The following is a 17,963-nucleotide window of genomic DNA, read 5'->3' on the forward strand; positions in this document are numbered from 1 at the left end:
TTATGTTGACAGTGAGAGTAGCATGGTGCGCTATGAAATCAGTATGATGCACTATGAAATCGGTAACACCACTAATTGACAGATTAAATTCCGAGGTGGATGCAATGCATAGAGGGGTCACTATTGTACTGGTTTCCTTGTTCTTATGCATAAAGTCTGTCTGGTTCCCCTAGATGTTGCATTGGACACATCGTCAGGTGATCTTTGGTATTGTACAGTATGTGTTGACCATAAAATACACTGCAAATAACTGCATTAGCTAGAGGAACACTGTTTATGGTTACTGCAGTTACTAAACTCACGTTACCATGTTATGCATGATTCAAATGGTTCAAATGGCTCTGAGCACTATGGGACTCAACATCTTAGGTCATAAGTCCCCTAGAACTTAGAACTACTTAAACCTAACTAACCTAAGGACATCACACACACCCATGCCCGAGGCAGGATTCGAACCTGCGACCGTAGCAGTCCCGCGGTTCCGGACTGCAGCGCCAGAACTGCTAGACCACCGCGGCCGGCTATGCATGATTCACTGTGAGCAGAACATCGCATCTTTGTAGCTCACAGCGTAATTGGCAGTGCATTTAGTTTATACATTTTTATAATCAGCACCTCAAACATATTCATAAAAACCACAACTCAGTTGAATTTCAGTGACAATTTGCACTGACTTCCTTGTAAGTTGTAAATACATAATGTAAACAAAAGCACTTATGCAAGGAAATTTAAAAATTCTTTAGTTTTAGCATTTTGTTGAAAGGGGACCAGCAACTTTATTAAGTTTCATAAAATGTTTATTAACTATTCTGTCAGCAGTTGCAGTACTTATATTGGGTGACTAATTTCAAACCTTACTGGTTCATTTTCAAACCTGACCTACTGATGTTACAAAAAACAGAACACAGTTGTCAGTGAACAGTGAATACAAAAGTGATATTACAAAAATAAGTTCAGGTGCAACGGGAATTAATTATTTAAATACAAACAGTGGAAAATCCAGCATGGAATTTAACAATATTTGAAAAGGATAGTTGCTACTCACCAAATACCTGATATGTTGAGTTGCAGATGGACACAACAATAAGCCTGTCAGGTAGTGAACTTTTGGCCAATAAGGCCTTTGCCAAAGATAGACGACATGCACACACATGCGCACACACACTCACACACACACACACACACACACACACACACACACACACACACACACACACACACACACACAAATATGCAGCTCACATACACACGACCACAGTCTCTGGCAGCCGGAGCCAGACCATTTCTGGCTTCGGCTGCCAGAGACTGTGGTCGTGTGTATGTGAGCTGCATTTGTGTGTGTGTGTGTGTGTGTGTGTGTGTGTGGTTCCCCCCCCCCCCCCCCCCCCCCCACTGTAGGACTTGTTGGCCAAGAGGTCACTTTCTGACAGTCTTTCTGTAGTGCCTATCTGCGACTCAGCGTCTCTGCTATATTGAGTATAAGCTATCATTTTCGTAATATTGTTGTTTGATTACGAACTTACCTGCACTGACAGTGCCTGATTTTAATAATAAACATCAAAGTGGCAACAGATGGTTTATAAATCTTTAGAAAATCAGTGAATCAATCCACACATACCTCTTATCAAGTCAAAATCAAGCTGTAGGTCAACAGAGCTGACAGCACTAGGAAACTTTCGATGACACTATCATTGCACATGTTTTAACTGTGGATGCTTCTAAGGGTCTTTATTAAACCTGACATCAATACAATGAATGACAAAAACAAATGTACAAGTATTACATAAATACAAATACTAGTCTCACATGTACCCGTTACATATTTGTACATAAATAAGCATTTCGTATTCAAGTGCGCATCCACAGCTAGTGATGCATCAAATTAAAATGGGATACCACATCACCTTTATTAACCAGTCACATTTAATGTAAAGTACAGTGCACTGGGTGTATGAACCCCAGGACAACCAGGCAGTCTGGAAAAACCAAGGAATTTTTTCATCCAGGAAACATCTGAGAAAAACCCGGAAATGTTTTAGAATTCTGGGATACTTTCTTGTTTTAGTCTCCAGTTAAATATTTGTAATTTTGACTGCTAAAAACTGATACTCTAACAAAGAATTTTACTTTGGCCTGCTACTTCAGAATTTAATGCAGCAAGAACACATAAATGAGAGAATAACATCAAAATAAAATTTTAGTTGCAAAGAAAATGTGCCACAAAACAAATTGCATACACAACCGTCTGCTGGCAGCAACATATGTCAAACACTTTAGGATGAAGACTATGCAATACTTCGTGCCAACAAAGCCTTTTTGATGAGCTAGACTTCAGAGCTGTTTACATTTATAACAGGTTGTGGGAAAATATTGCAATTTGTCATTTGAAAAGCACTACTTTCAGAGTAAATTTTCTTTTAGGCAAGATGAATTATGTTACATATGAGACTGTGTGATTAATTTCTTAAATAACAGAGTGTTTGACTCTCATTCAAAACTAAATAATTTGACAACCAGACAGAAAAATTCTGGGCCCATAATTCCAGCCATTTATGTCATTATTTAAAACTTCAAGCAGATTTGTGTTTGATATGTCTTCGAGGAATCTCACACGAATAAAGACCAAGCTTTAAGGTTAGTTTTTCGTATTTGTTTTAGTTCTTTCACAGATTATAAATTATACAATAATGATGGTAGAAAGTATAAAAGTATAATTATCCTTAAAAGAATTATGCGAGGTGAATTCTTTAGCAATTTCACTCATAACTGGCTTTTCTATGGAAAAGTCAAAGTGCTTCTCAGAACATTTATTCAGCCAGGGAATCCATAAAATATTCAGTGCACAACAGTGAAATTTATAATTGTGCTTGTCAGCAATATTCAGCTGCTGCAGTTTAAGCTGCGCTCTTTGGATCCTGTCTAACTACACCCCTGGCAAAAACAGTAAAACAATTTCATGACCAGTATTATAGGTGAAAGCTTAGCTTGGCATGTAGCTAAACTGAATGTATATTAATTTTAACTATTAACTTTTCCTATTTGTGTGTTTGTGCTTTTTAACAGTGGTGTTAAAATCATCTGACTGCATCACAAGTCCTATGCTCTAAATATCTGCTGTCATTGACTGGCAAATCACATAACAAGAGCTATGATTGGCTGACAAAAGTGCACCGTAATCTCAATTTCAGTGCTTTGAATGTTTCTGTGTTGTAATTGGTGTAATTTGTACTTATACTTTCGTGATACAAAAATATGCAGTGTACATGTTGCTGCACATCAGAATCCATTGTTTTTGTTGGGTCACTTCCTAAAGTGCTGGGAAGTTCTATGCTGGTATATAATACCTTCGGCATTCAAAGGATTTGTAAGTTATACAGCTCCAAGGGAAAGTATATTGTCTCTTAACACAGAAACAGTGTATTTTCACCAAGAAAAAAGAGTATTTTGATGTGGGAAAAATGTACTTTAACTGAGAAATCCAGGAAACATCTGGGAGCTTTTTTTCTTGTCCATGCGTACACCCTGAATGAAATATATCACATTTAATGCTCCATTACAAATTTTTCTTTATAAATACTGATGGTTGTCTTCTAAAAGTCTACATACATACATATTTTACATATATAAAACATTTGAAACCAATACATATGATTTGTTTGGTCAATAAGTTTTGTAAAAACAATTACTTAATACTGCTAAAACAGTGTCTCACAGCATAAAATCATTATGAAATCTAATCATGTGTAACCTTGTCCTTCATTCAAAGTGTGTATCCCTTCATGTGAGTCCTGTTGTCATAAAACATAGAGGACAATTACTGAAATACAGATACTCAAACATTTTACATAATTTGAAACAATTTTGCATTACTCATGGTGCTTGCTGCATGAAAAACCATTTTTGTATACTGCCCCTATGATTATGCCACCAGTCCAATACAAACATCATGATGTGACATAACTTACTAACTAGACCTGCTAATTTAATTACAGACACACATAAGTGCTTGTCGACAAAACTCTGTTTCAAATTCAAACATCATGATATAACATACACTCGTGGAAATTGAAATAAGAACACCGTGAATTCATTGTCCCAGGAAGGGGAAACTTTATTGACACATTCCTGGGGTCAGATACATCACATGATCACACTGACAGAACCACAGGCACACAGACACAGGCAACAGAGCATGCACAATGTCGGCACTAGTACAGTGTATATCCACCTTTCGCAGCAAAGCAGGCTGCTATTCTCCCATGGAGACGATCGTAGAGATGCTGGATGTAGTCCTGTGGAACGGCTTGCCATGCCATTTCCACCTGGCGCCTCAGTTGGACCAGCGTTTGTGCTGGACGTGCAGACCGCGTGAGACGACGCTTCATCCAGTCCCAAACATGCTCAGTGGGGGACAGATCCGGAGATCTTGCTGGCCAGGGTAGTTGACTTACACCTTCTAGAGCACGTTGGGTGGCACGGGATACATGCGGACGTGCATTGTCCTGTTGGAACAGCAAGTTCCCTTGCCGGTCTAGGAATGGTAGAACGATGGGTTCGATGACGGTTTGGATGTACCGTGCACTATTCAGTGTCCCCTCGACGATCACCAGTGGTGTACGGCCAGTGTAGGAGATCGCTCCCCACACCATGATGCCGGGTGTTGGCCCTGTGTGCCTCGGTCGTATGCAGTCCTGATTGTGGCGCTCACCTGCACGGCGCCAAACACGCGTACAACCATCATTGGCACTAAGGCAGAAGCGACTCTCATCGCTGAAGACGACACGTCTCCATTCGTCCCTCCATTCACGCCTGTCGCGACACCACTGGAGGCGGGCTGCACGATGTTGGGGCGTGAGCGGAAGACGGCCTAACGGTGTGCGGGACCGTAGCCCAGCTTCATGGAGACGGTTGCGAATGGTCCTCGCCGATACCCCAGGAGCAACAGTGTCCCTAATTTACTGGGATGTGGCGGTGCGGTCCCCTACGGCACTGCGTAGGATCCTACGGTCTTGGCGTGCATCCGTGCGTCGCTGCGGTCCGGTCCCAGGTCGACGGGCACGTGCACCTTCCGCCGACCACTGGCGACAACATCGATGTACTGTGGAGACCTCACGCCCCACGTGTTGAGCAATTCGGCGGTACGTCCACCCGGCCTCCCGCATGCCCACTATACGCCCTCGCTCAAAGTCCGTCAACTGCACATACGGTTCACGTCCACGCTGTCGCGGCATGCTACCAGTGTTAAAGACTGCGATGGAGCTCCGTATGCCACGGCAAACTGGCTGACACTGACGGCGGCGGTGCACAAATGCTGCACAGCTAGCGCCATTCGACGGCCAACACCGCGGTTCCTGGTGTGTCCGCTGTGCCGTGCGTGTGATCATTGCTTGTACAGCCCTCTCGCAGTGTCCGGAGCAAGTATGGTGGGTCTGACACACTGGTGTCAATGTGTTCTTTTTTCCATTTCCAGGAGTGTATATACTGGCTTGACGTGCATATCTAATTACAGATTACACTCAAATGATAAAATATCCACTACAAAGCACTCTTGTATGAAACACTGTGTTATGTATCATACAGTGGACAGTATTTCCTATTTATTCTCTGTGAGACCATCATACACTATTTTGGACACCTAATGCTGTAATTGAAAACTGAAACGGCTATTATGTGTAGACAATTAAAATTAAGAAATAAAGTTTAAAAAGTCAAGAAATAAAATTTTAAAAATCAGGCCTTTGTGTCCGGCCTCCATGTACGAGCATTTTTGCACTTCATCTGCACACACTGTTTAAAAACATTTTATCCTAGATATGCCGTACACACCTTAGACCCTGTTAATACCCTTGCATTACCATTTAGCATTTATCGGGAAATGGCAGTGGCATCCCAGAGTGCATATTAAAGACAATGGTGACATTAAGTGGACTTCCAATGATATATCCATGTGCAACTAAATACACGGTTAGACGCAGAGTGCTTACATTATGCTATTCTTGTCAACATAAATTGCAATAAGCAGTTCAAGACATCACAAAAAACAGAACACTCCAAGCACCAAGCCAATTAGGGGAGCATCACTGTATGATGTCAAGCTGTGGTTGGTCAATTGACACATCCACTTATAGAATCACTAATCTTAATGTGGCAAATAGTGTTTTGTTTAGCCCCCAAGATGCCTAAGAGGAGTGCAACTATAACAAAAGTGTGAAGTATTCAGGTTAATCTGATAGTATTTAACTATTATATGCCTTTATGTTCCCTCTTGTATCCAAATCCATAACTTCCACTTTTTTTTAGAGGATTAGTTTCTATAAACAGTAATTTGGGTACAAGAAGATACATAAAAGCATACAATGGCAGAATACTAACACATTAACCTGATTACTTCACACTTTTGTTATGGTTGCGCTTCTTATGGGGGTCTTTGAGTTATACAAAAAACTATTTGCCACAGTAAGAATAGTGGTTCTGTAAGTGGATGCAACAATTGACCAATTACTGCTCGTCATCATACAGTCACACTCACCAAATTGACTTGGTGCTTGGAGTGACTTATGTTTTTTGTGTTTTCTTGAACTGCTTAATACGATTACATTGACTAGATTAGCGTAATGTAAGCCCTCTGCGTCTACCCATGTATTTAGTTACAAATGGACATATCATTGGAAGTCCACTTAATGTCACCAGTGGCTTTGCTATGCACTCTGAAATGCCACTGCCATTTCCCAATAAATGCTAGATGGTAGTGAAAGGGTATTAACAGAGTGTAAGGTGGGTATGGCATGATATCTAGGATAAAATGTTTTTAAATCGTATGTGCAGATGACATGCAAAAATGCTCGTACATGGAGGCTGGACACAAAGGCCTGATTTTTAAAATTTTATTTCTTGACTTTTTAAACTTTATTTCTTAATTTTAATTTAATTTTATCTTTAGTTGAGAGTTTGTGGGTTTTGCATGCAGCCCACACATAATAGCCTTTTTAGTTTTCAGTTACTGCACTAGGTGCCCAAAATAGTGTATGATGATGCCACAGTGAATAAATAGAAAAGACTGCCCACTGCATGATATATAACACAGTGTTTCATACAAGAGTGCTTTATAGTGGATATCATATCACTTGAGTGTAATCCATAATTAGATATGCATGTCACACCAGCAGATATGTTAGATCATGATGTTTGAATCTGAAACAATGTTGTGTAGGAGAGCACTTAAGTGCACCTCTAATTGGATTAGCATGCCTAGTTAGTAAATTGTCACGTCATGGTGTTTGTATCGGGCTTATGGCGTAATCATAGGGGCAGTATATAAAAAAAGGATGTTCATGCATCATGTATGACCAGTAACTCACAGTTGTTTGGAATTATGTAAAATGCTTGAGCATGTGTACTTCAGAATTCAATCTCTGTGATTTACAACAACAGGACTCACAGTAACAGATTTGCACTTTGAATCCAGGACAAGGCGATTTCAATGCATGATGAGATGTCATGATTCTGTGCCATGAGACATTGGCTAAGCAGGATGTTTTTAAATGTTTTATGTTTTTAAACTAGTTATGTATGTAGACTTTTGGAGGACAACTATCTGTATTTATAACACAAAATTTGTAATGGAACACCAAATGTAATATGTTTCATTGTACTTTATTTTAAAAGTGAATAGTTAATAAAGGTGCTGTGATGCCCCCTGTTTTAATTCGAAGGGTCCATTGGCTGTGGACATGTACTTGAACATAAAATGCTTTATCTTTTGTTCAAATATGTAATATTGGGTGAGGAATTGTGCTTGTACACGAGGTGCGATGCTAGCATCATTGAAATTTTTCTGGTACAGTTGGCTGTATTGAACCCGAGTTTGATGTTGACTGGGTAAGAGGCATGTGTGGATTGTAGCATTCATTCTGCAAGCATTTATAAAGCATGTGTCACCATATTTATGCTTATTATTAAGACAAGCATTGTCACTGCAGGTATGTTTGTATTCAAATAATTAATTTCTGTTACATTTGAACTTTTTATTGTAATACTACTTTTGTAATCGCTGTTCATTGACTACTATGTAGTGCTTTTTGTGGCCCCAGTAGGCCAGGATTGAAAGTGAACCTGTAAGGTTCAAAACTAGTCGCTTAATATAATACTGCAACTGTTGACAAAATCATTAATAAACATTTAAAGAAATTCAAAAATGGTAAGAGCTGACTGTTGTACCTCTTTTACTGTATGGAATATTAAATACAACAATGCCCTAGTACACCACAGATCAGTTGCAAAGCAACATTTCATAACCATCTGTTGAAGAGTACCTACAGATTGTATATAATCATTTTATGAAAGAGTCTATGAATGTTTGCCATATAAACATTCCATTCTATAATGTAAGAATATATTGCAAAGCAATTGTGTTTATACTTATACTAGACAAAATTTTAGATGTAGAAGCAAAAATGGGTGGATGATAATAATAAGATGTAGGCACAAATATAGGGGTGTGGAGAGGGAGCTCAGTTGGAAGTGGTACTAGAATAGAAATTATAAATGAATATGCATATAATAAGGTGGAGGCTGGGTATTAGGGATGAAGGGTACAAGGAAGGAAAAGGGAGTGGGAAAGCATGAGATGGGGGGTAGAGAGATGAAGCAGAATAGAGTATACAGATACGAGAATAGGGTTGGGGTGAGGTGGTGAAGATGAAAAGGTAGGGTGGGAAATATGGAGGACAAAAGGTTAGGGAACCAGGAGCAGAGGAACAGGCAATATAAGAAAATTAAGTAGGAATTTACAGAATGTAACTTAAATCTAAAAGGAAAGTTGGGAGCTTTTTTTCTTTGGGGAGGGGGGGGGGGGGGGACAAGTGAGAAAAGGAGACTAAATAGGAAAAGGGTAAAAGGAAGGAAAGTGAACCTATAACTTTAATACTTATATAAATGCTTATATATCAGAGCAGTCATGCAATACAGTTATATAACTTCATAAGGAAGAGAGTAATTACAAAAGAATAAAACCATATAATAAATGCAGTAATCCATTCATGTCATACTATGGCTAATATTAAAGCCAGGTAGTAAAATAACTGAAGTCCAACAGGGAAATCCTACAACTGATGTAAAAACACGTGGAAAGATTGGAAACTTTGATAAATATAACAATCTCTTCAATTCAAAACAGTTCAAAACAGTAGAGTGGAAAATTTAATATATACAGAAATCTGTTCACGTCATACTATGGATCATACCAAGAACAGACAGTAAAACAACTCAGGTCGATCCAAGAGAATGTACAATAGATGTACAGTCATAACAAAAGGAAGCGTCTGCCAGTGAATGGGAACTACAGTAAATACAGAAATCTCTTGATGTCATGCTGTTAAAGAAGACCTAATAAATACAGCAGTCTTATCATGCTGTGGGTAAACTAAACCAAGTAGTGAAGTAATGCATGTAAAACTCAAAAAAAGTGCTGAAGGTGTAAAGTCATTGCAAAGAGAAATGATTGCCAAAGAATGGAGCAATTATGTTAGTCTTTCAAGTCATAATGTGGCCAATGTTACAGCTTGGTGAAAATGAATTAAGTCACACCATTAGTATGTACAATATAGATAAATGTCATGCCATGACAAGAGCTATCAACAATAATTTTATATGTAATGTTATTACAGAGGTGGTAAATATATCATCAGATACAATAATAAGCAACATCACATGTTACCTAATATTGGTGATGTGAAATACAAAGCGTACATAGTTGTATAGATTAATAAAATAAAAGTGGAAGTACACTGCACATGAAAATGTGGCAGTTGTAAATTATATAAGAGTGACAAAGGTGTTGATGGGGGGGGGGGGGGGGGGGTCTGTGGTCATAAAGGCACAGGATACAGACCCCATGAGCTATACCATTGCAATCTCTGCTGAAAATTTGAATGTATCTATATTTCAACCAAACAGTTAAAGGTAGTACTTACAGTTTAACATAAAACATGACCCTTGATACTGTTTGGGATTTTGGGTGTACACAAGGCCTTGTCAGAGATGAAGTGCTCACCATTTTCAACCTTACAAGAAAAACATCAAAAATTATTGAAAATCATCCTCTAGCCAGTAATTCCCTGAACACTCAATATCACATAAGCTTTGCAAAACACAACCACATACTCACCAAGAATTCAACAACCTCTCATTGAGCCAGGAGATGAACAATATCTTGCTAAGAAACTCCTACCCCCAACTCCTACTCCATCAACTATTCAATTTATGCAATATCTTAGTCTGTTCTTATACTGTTGGTGTTGCTGTAATTTTCAGCTGTTGTAGAAATATTTTTAACCCCTTTTTTCTAAATAAAGCACACTTAGATTCCAAAAGTATTTACAAATCACTGAAAAATTATTCACTGAGATGAAAAATGTTCTTGGATTCTTGGATTTGCTGATGTGAATGGAATGGAGCTAGAGTGATGAGAAATAATACAACATTCTTGGCTGAGAACATCTTAGAAGATTGATCTTGAGTTTTTGTGGAAGGAGTATGGGTGACAGGGAATTGCATGGACTTGGCAGAGATGTGGCAGAATAGGACTGCATTGTGGAGGGTGGATCCCAGAAGATGATGCACCATATAGACACAAACACACACACACACACACACACACACACACATACACATACACATACACATACACACACACACTATTTTATCAAAAGTATCCGGCCACCCCCAAAAATGTACATTTTTCGTATTAGGTGCACTGTGCTGCCACCTACTGCCATGCACTCCATATCAGTGACCTCAGTAGTCAGTAGACATCGTGAGAGAGCAGAATGAGGCACTCCGCGGAACTCACGGACTTCAAACGTGGTCAGGTGTTTGGGTGTCACTTGTGTCATACACCTGTACGCGAGATTTCCACACTCTTAAACATACCTATATCCACTGTTTCTGATGTGATAGTGAAGTGGAAACGTGAAGGGACATGTACATTTACATCTGCATATATACTCCGCTAGCCACAAAGCGATGTGTGGCAGAGGGCACTATTCATACCAAAGTCATATTCCCCCCCCCCCCCCCTTTCCCCCTCCGTTCCCCTCGCGGATCACATGAGGGGAAAATGACTGTTTGAACGCCTCAGTAGAAGCTCTAATTTCCCTTATCTTTAAATGGTGATCATTGCGCAATTTGAAAGTTGGTGGTAATAATATATACTCTACATCATCGGCGAAGATCGGATTTTGGAATTTAGTGAGCAGCCCCTTCCGTTTAGCGTGTCGTCTGTTTGTGTCCCATTTCATAGTTTCTATGAGATTTGTAATGCTCTCACGATGGCTAAATGTACCAGTCACGAACCTTGCCATTCTTCTGTGGACCTTCTCAATCTCTTGAATCAGACACAACTGGTAAGGGTCCCATACAGATGAACAATACTCTAAGACTGGACAAACTAATGTATTGTAAGCAATTTCCTTTGTTGAAGGACTGTATCGCTTCAGGATTCTACCAATAAACTGCAATCTTGAGTTAGCCTTGCCTTTTACTTGTGTAATCTGATCATCCCATTTGAGATCATTTCGAATAGTCACACCCAGGTACTTGACAGATGTTACTGCTTCCAAAGACTGGGCATTTATTTTGTACTTGTACATTAATGGGGATTTCCCCTTTCTTATACGCAGTAGGTTACACTTACTAATATTGAGAGATAACTGCCAGTCATTACACCATTCATTTATTTTCTGCAGATTCTGATTGATTTATTCACAGCTTTTGTGTGATACTACTTTCCTGTAGACTACTGAATCATCTGCAAACAGTCTAATGCTGCTGTCAACACCATCAACCAGATCGTTAATATAAATTGAAAAAGCAGTGGATTTATTACGCTACCCTTGGCCACACCTGATGTCACGCTTGTTATTGTTGAAGTCTCCCCATTCAAGATGACATACTCCTTATTGTCTGTTAGTAAACTTTCTATCCAACTGCATATGTCATCGGATAGACCACAAGCACGCACTTTTTGGAGCAAGCGACAGTGCAGAACTGAGTCGAACGCCTTTCGATAGTCGAGGAATATGGCATCAACCTGGGAGCCGGTATCTAAAGCCTGTTGTATATCGTGCACAAAGAGGGCCAGCTGTGTCTTGCATGACCACTGTTTCCTAAAACCGTGCTGGTTTCTGCAGATGAGCTTCTCAGAGTCTAGAAAGGTCATTATGTCTGAACACACAATATGTTCCATGATTCTACAACAAATTGATGTCAGTGAAATGGGCCCGTAATTATGTGCATCCAATTTTCTACCCTGTTTATAGATTGCTATGACCTGGGCCTTCTTCAAGTCCTGTGGAACTTTCCACTGTTCCAATGATCTCTGGTAGATGATGGATAAGAATGGTGCTACATTTGTAATATAGTCAACATAAAATCTTACGGGGATACCGTCTGGGCCAGATGCCTTCCTGACGCCTAAGGATCTTAACTGTCTTACAATCCCAGATATACTAAACAGTATGTCAGCCATCCTTGCATTTGTTCGACAATTGAAAGTGGAGATGATGTTGCAGTTCTCTACCATAAAAAAGTTTTTGAAAGCTAGATTTAGAATTTCGACCTTCTGGTTATCATCATCCATTACATTACCTGTAGTCTCAGCAAGAGAAGGTACTGAATCATTTGTAGTGTTCATAGATTTTATGTACAGCGAATATTTTTTGGGGTATTTTTAGAATCTGCAGATAAAATATATTTTTAAAATTTGTTAAAAGAATCTCTCATTGATCTTTTGACAGCTGCTTTCATTTCACATAATTTCTGTTTGGCAGCGGTGCAGTGACTACATTTGAAATGACTGTGCAAAATTCTTTGCTTTCTCAGCAACTTCCTAATATGTTTGTTGAACCAAGGTGGATCCTTTCCCTTCCCTATATTTTTGCTAGGCACATATTTCTCTCGCATGTGGGGGACAATACCTATAAATTCCGACATAGATGCTCAATGTCTTTGAGTCCCACAGTGAATGCTTGGAGCTGACTATTATTGCTTTCCCAAACAAGAAAACTATATACTGTGTGTTTTACTTCCACTGACATAGAAAACACAATGACAATATGGTCACTAATACCTTCTTCTAGATAAACTTCCTCAAAAAGATCAGTCTGTTTGACCATATTAGATTGACCAATATCTAATATGTTCCCATCTCAAGTTGGTTTTCTAACCAATTGCTCAAGGTTGTATGTTGAGAGCGCTCCTAGAATAACTTCACACAAGACTTTGCTTCTGACCCCTGTGACAAATGTGTAATTTTCCCAGTCAATGGATGTCAGATTAAAGTCTCCACCTGTAACTAATGGATAATTTGGATTTTTTTCCTATGTACTCAAGACTCTCCTGAAACGTTCGACATTTGTTCTGATTGCTGGTGGTCTATAAAAACATCCTAATACAATGGTCACACCTTGTCTGATTGACAGTTTTATACAGACTATTTTACAGTACAACTCAGTATCGATCTCAAAAGCATTTAAACAGCTTTTAACTGCGATGAACACACCACCTCCCATAGCACCAGTCCTATCCTTCCTAAACATTGTCCAATCCGAGTTCAAAATTTCACTCTATTTATGTCAGGTTTTAACCAGTTTTTGGTACCTAATACAATATTGGAATTACTATTGTTTATTTTGGAGAGTAACTTGGCAATCCTGCCAAAGACACTTCAACAATTTACTAACATGAAATTTAGCATATTTAAATCCTTTGGAATGACCTGTTTAGGAGAACTAACAATTTTTACAGTTGGCACACCCACCTCAGTGCCATGAGCTGGTAATTTTTCAGGCCAATGGTTTGTTTTCCATGGGGAGGAACCTAATCTAAAAAAAAACCATACGCATGCCACAAGCACTGTTATACCCATGTAGCTGCTTCCTGTGTGTAGTGCACCCCTGATGTATTGAGGGGCGAGCACAAAAGCGTACAGGCCGACCTCGTCTGTTGACTGAAAGAGACCGCCGACAGTTGAATAGGATTGTAATGTGTAATAGGCACACGTTTATCCAGATGATCACACAAGAACTCCAAACTGCATCAGAGTCCACAGCAAGTACTATGACAGTTAGGCGGGAGGTGAGAAAACTTGGATTTCATGGTCGAGCAGCTGCTCATAAGCCACACATCACGCCGGTAAAGGCCAAACGACGCCTCGCTTGGAGAAAGGAGCGTAAACATTCAGCGATCGAACAGTGGAAAAACGTTGTGTGGAGTGACGAATCACGGTACTCAATGTGACGATCCGACGGTAGGGTGTGGGTATGGCGAATGGCCGGTGAACATCATCTGCCAGTGTGTGTAGTGACAATAGTAAAATTTGGAGGCGGTGGTGTCATGGTGTGGTTGTGTTTTTCATGGTCAGGGCTTGCATCCCTTGACGTTTTGCATGACACTATCACAGCACAGGCCTACGTTGATATTTTAAGCACCTTCTTGCTTCCCACTGTTGAACAGCAATTCGGGGATGACGATTGCATCTTTCAACACGGTCAAGCATGCATGGCCTATGGTGGAGTGGTTACACAACAATAACATCCCTGTAATGGACTGGCCTGCACTGAGTCCTGACCTGAATCCTATAGAACACCTTTGCAATGTTTTGGAATGCCGACTTGTACCAGGCCTCACCAACTGACATCGATACCTCTCTTCAGTGCAGAACTCCATGAAGAATGGGCTGCCGTTCCCCAATAAACCTTTCAGCACCTGATTGAACATATGCTTGCAAGAGTGGAAGATGTCATCAAGACTAAGGGTGGGCCAACACCTTATTGAATTCCAGCATTACTGATGGAGGGTGCCATGAACTTGTTAGTCATTTTCAGCCAGATGTCCGGATAATTTTGATCACATTGTGTGTGTGTGTGTGTGTGTGTGTGTGTGTGTGTGTGTGTGTGTGTGTTTTATTGTTAAATTCAATAACAACATATCAGTGTAAAATTCACATTGAAACCAACCTCCACCATTCCATGTCAATGATCCCGCAAATGCCGTCCAAATATAACATGCGTGAAAGAACAACTAGATTTGTTGTACTGACCGTCAGTGGATTGTGTTCACTGGTGCACGACACTGCAGACTACAATTGTCCATCCACACTGATTGCACTGCTCTGTGCATCTTCAAGACATATTTTGTGGACTTGCCTTGTCTCTGATTACTGTGCATTGCTTTGTTGTGAATGATACAGTGCATTTAAAAATTTCTTTTGTAAGAAGCCTCTTCACCATAATCATTTCAAATGCATTTCATTTAGCTAAGAATGACTAGGCTCTACATAACTAATTGTGAAGTATTTTTTCTCTCTTTTTGGAACAGTGGTGATATTCACTCGTACTGAAAATTTAGAAGCTTACTAAAGTGCCTCAACTGCCGAAAGGAACATAATTTGATTTATGAATAAATCTCCTTCTCTTATTTCTGCAGGGTGATGGTAATGGGTGGTGGCAAAGTTCTTGAACTGGATTCTCCAGACGCTTTGCTAAAAGATGAGAAATCCCATTTCTATCAGTTAGTTGGCCCACAACTGCAGATGCGTTTTTCTTGAAGAATGCGTAGTACTGCCTAAATGGGCATCACATGAAGGAAGAGAAAATGGAACAGGAGTCATTACATCCTTTCATGTCATGTCTCTAGTTGTGCCTTGAAAATGTAAAGTGTAAGACATCGTTTGTGTGAAATCACAAATTCAGCTGTGCAAATTAATGTGCATATCAAAGTTTTGTATGATACCGATTGTTAGTGTATAATATACTTAAACTAGATTTGTGAATGGTATTCATTATGATCTCATTGAAGTAGATACAAAGAAATCAAGGAATGCTTGTAACCTTATTTATATACATAATATACATATATAATGTAAATGTTTCAGTGTTAAATTGTTAAAACAAATACTAGATATATGAAACAATGTGTCATGTGAATTAGAAAGCAACAGTGTTTATCATATTGAATATGTTCCTGATTGCAGTTTTTTTATAATGAAATTATAACTCAAAAAAATGTCTGTGACATGATAATGAGGACAATGCCTCAACTTATTCAGTTGCAAAATTCATTTATCCCATGGATGTTTGAACTGTGTTTCAATAAAATTTTATTTTACTAATTGTCTTGCTTTTTATTTATATTTCATGGCCTTCTTTCAAACACTCTAACCAATTATACAAAGGTTTACACAAGGAATTGAAGGAATTGTTGTTATTCAATAATACTGCCTCAAGCTACGCTGCGTGCCTTGTGGAGTAGTGACCAAGAACTACTTACTGGCATACTGTGGGTCACCAGTTCAAACTTCATCATTAGGAAATAATTTTTATTTAGCATTTATCATTTCTGGAAGGTCCAGGAAATTTCTTATGTTTGTAAAGCTGACATATTCTAGAATTCCAATATTTGTACAAATAGTGGCACCCTCTGTCCAGGAGTTCAGTTCTGTTTCGGATGTACATTGGTGTCAATAATAAAAATGCTTACACTGCTAAGTATTATACTTCACAGAAGACGTAGTCTTTGGATTTGAACTTGATTGTGGTTATGACATGACAGAACAATGCAATTCAATACTAATTCAATAATGCAATGGTTATCCAGAAGATTATTAGAATTTATTATTGTATAAAGAATATTTTGCTCTTCTGTCTGCCCAATATTTCTTCATTTTTCAGGTATTTCCTGTGTGTGTTGTGATATAAACTTCATTTTTATAACATTTATGGTTGTGTAATTTACTGTAACTGTTTATTACTTATTTAAACTGACGTCATTTTGAAAATACATGAGTTATTTTGTGCTCAGAAAAGATAAGGGATCCACCAGAGAATGAAGCACACTTTTTGGGAAAGATGTACCACCACTGTAACTAATCTTCCTTACTACCCTATCACAACTGATTTTCACTCCCTTATTGATAATATTTTTCCCTTCTATTGAGCTTAATTGTAAAGAGGATACTACAACAATTTTAATATAAGATTCCGGCAATATAAGATAAAACCTGCTTGTGTGTGCATTTGATCCATTTGTACATTCTGTGTATTCCCTGTATCAACAAGTTTAACCTGCTCATGTCAGTTTCTCCATAGTTTTTGGTCAATTAATGTTGACAAATTACACAATTAAAAATGGTGCTTGGTTTTACAGTACTTTTTTAAGCTGATAGTGCTTTAACATTTTGTGAAAGTGTCTCCATACTTCACTCAAATCAGTGCACATCACTCTAACATGTTCAGAAGGTTTCAGAGGCATAATGTCAACCTGCACCCAGAGCAGACTGACTTTTCTACTCGTCACCAAAGAGGACATCACTTGATAAAATGTTTCAAATTGTGGTTACAGCAAAGATAACCACTTACCATATTGTTGAGGCAATAATAGACACACAAACATTGCTGAGCTTTTCGAAAAAATTCTTGGTCAGAGACAACTAATGCAAAACACACACAAACACATACACCTAGTCCTGCCTGACTACATTGTCCCAGCACTGCAACTCGGCCGAGTAATTGTCTTCTTTATGTTTTTTTTCCCTAAAATACACAGTGGATATGTCTACTTGCCACACTACGTAATTACCACTGGGTCAAAATTGGCCCATAAATGCCAAACGAAGCATTTTTATAAGACAACAGCTTCAGTGGATCCATGGCTATGTTCACATGTGAAAACATCTACATGACAACAGGAAGGTTATGAAAAGGCCAGTTCTACAAACAAACAAATCAATTTAGCTGCTGTGGAAATTGACCACTACAAGAAGTTTCTTAAACAACTCATTGTATTAATGCATCTTACATATTACACTCATTAATGTTAAGTAGAAGAATATTGAATATCAGGTAGACTGATAACATAAGTAATAAGGAGGCTTTCCACAAAATCAGTAAAGACGGAACATGTGGAAA

At 38.8% G+C, this 17,963-nt stretch overlaps 1 protein-coding gene across 2 annotated transcripts in view; it reads left to right on the plus strand.

Annotated features, from left to right (window-relative positions):
• Positions 1 to 16,104, plus strand: part of LOC126196086 (ATP-binding cassette sub-family C member 10) — a 369,743-nt gene extending 353,639 nt beyond the window's left edge. For both annotated transcript variants that reach the window (XM_049934541.1, XM_049934540.1), the window contains exon 23: positions 15,484 to 16,104. In XM_049934541.1, the coding sequence (XP_049790498.1) occupies positions 15,484 to 15,604 (121 nt within the window). In that variant the 3' untranslated portion in view covers positions 15,605 to 16,104. The remainder of the gene's footprint in view (positions 1 to 15,483) is intronic.
• Positions 16,105 to 17,963: the final 1,859 nt, after the last annotated feature.

This window comes from Schistocerca nitens, chromosome 1, assembly GCF_023898315.1.
Source record: "Schistocerca nitens isolate TAMUIC-IGC-003100 chromosome 1, iqSchNite1.1, whole genome shotgun sequence".
Lineage (NCBI taxonomy): Eukaryota > Metazoa > Arthropoda > Insecta > Orthoptera > Acrididae > Schistocerca > Schistocerca nitens.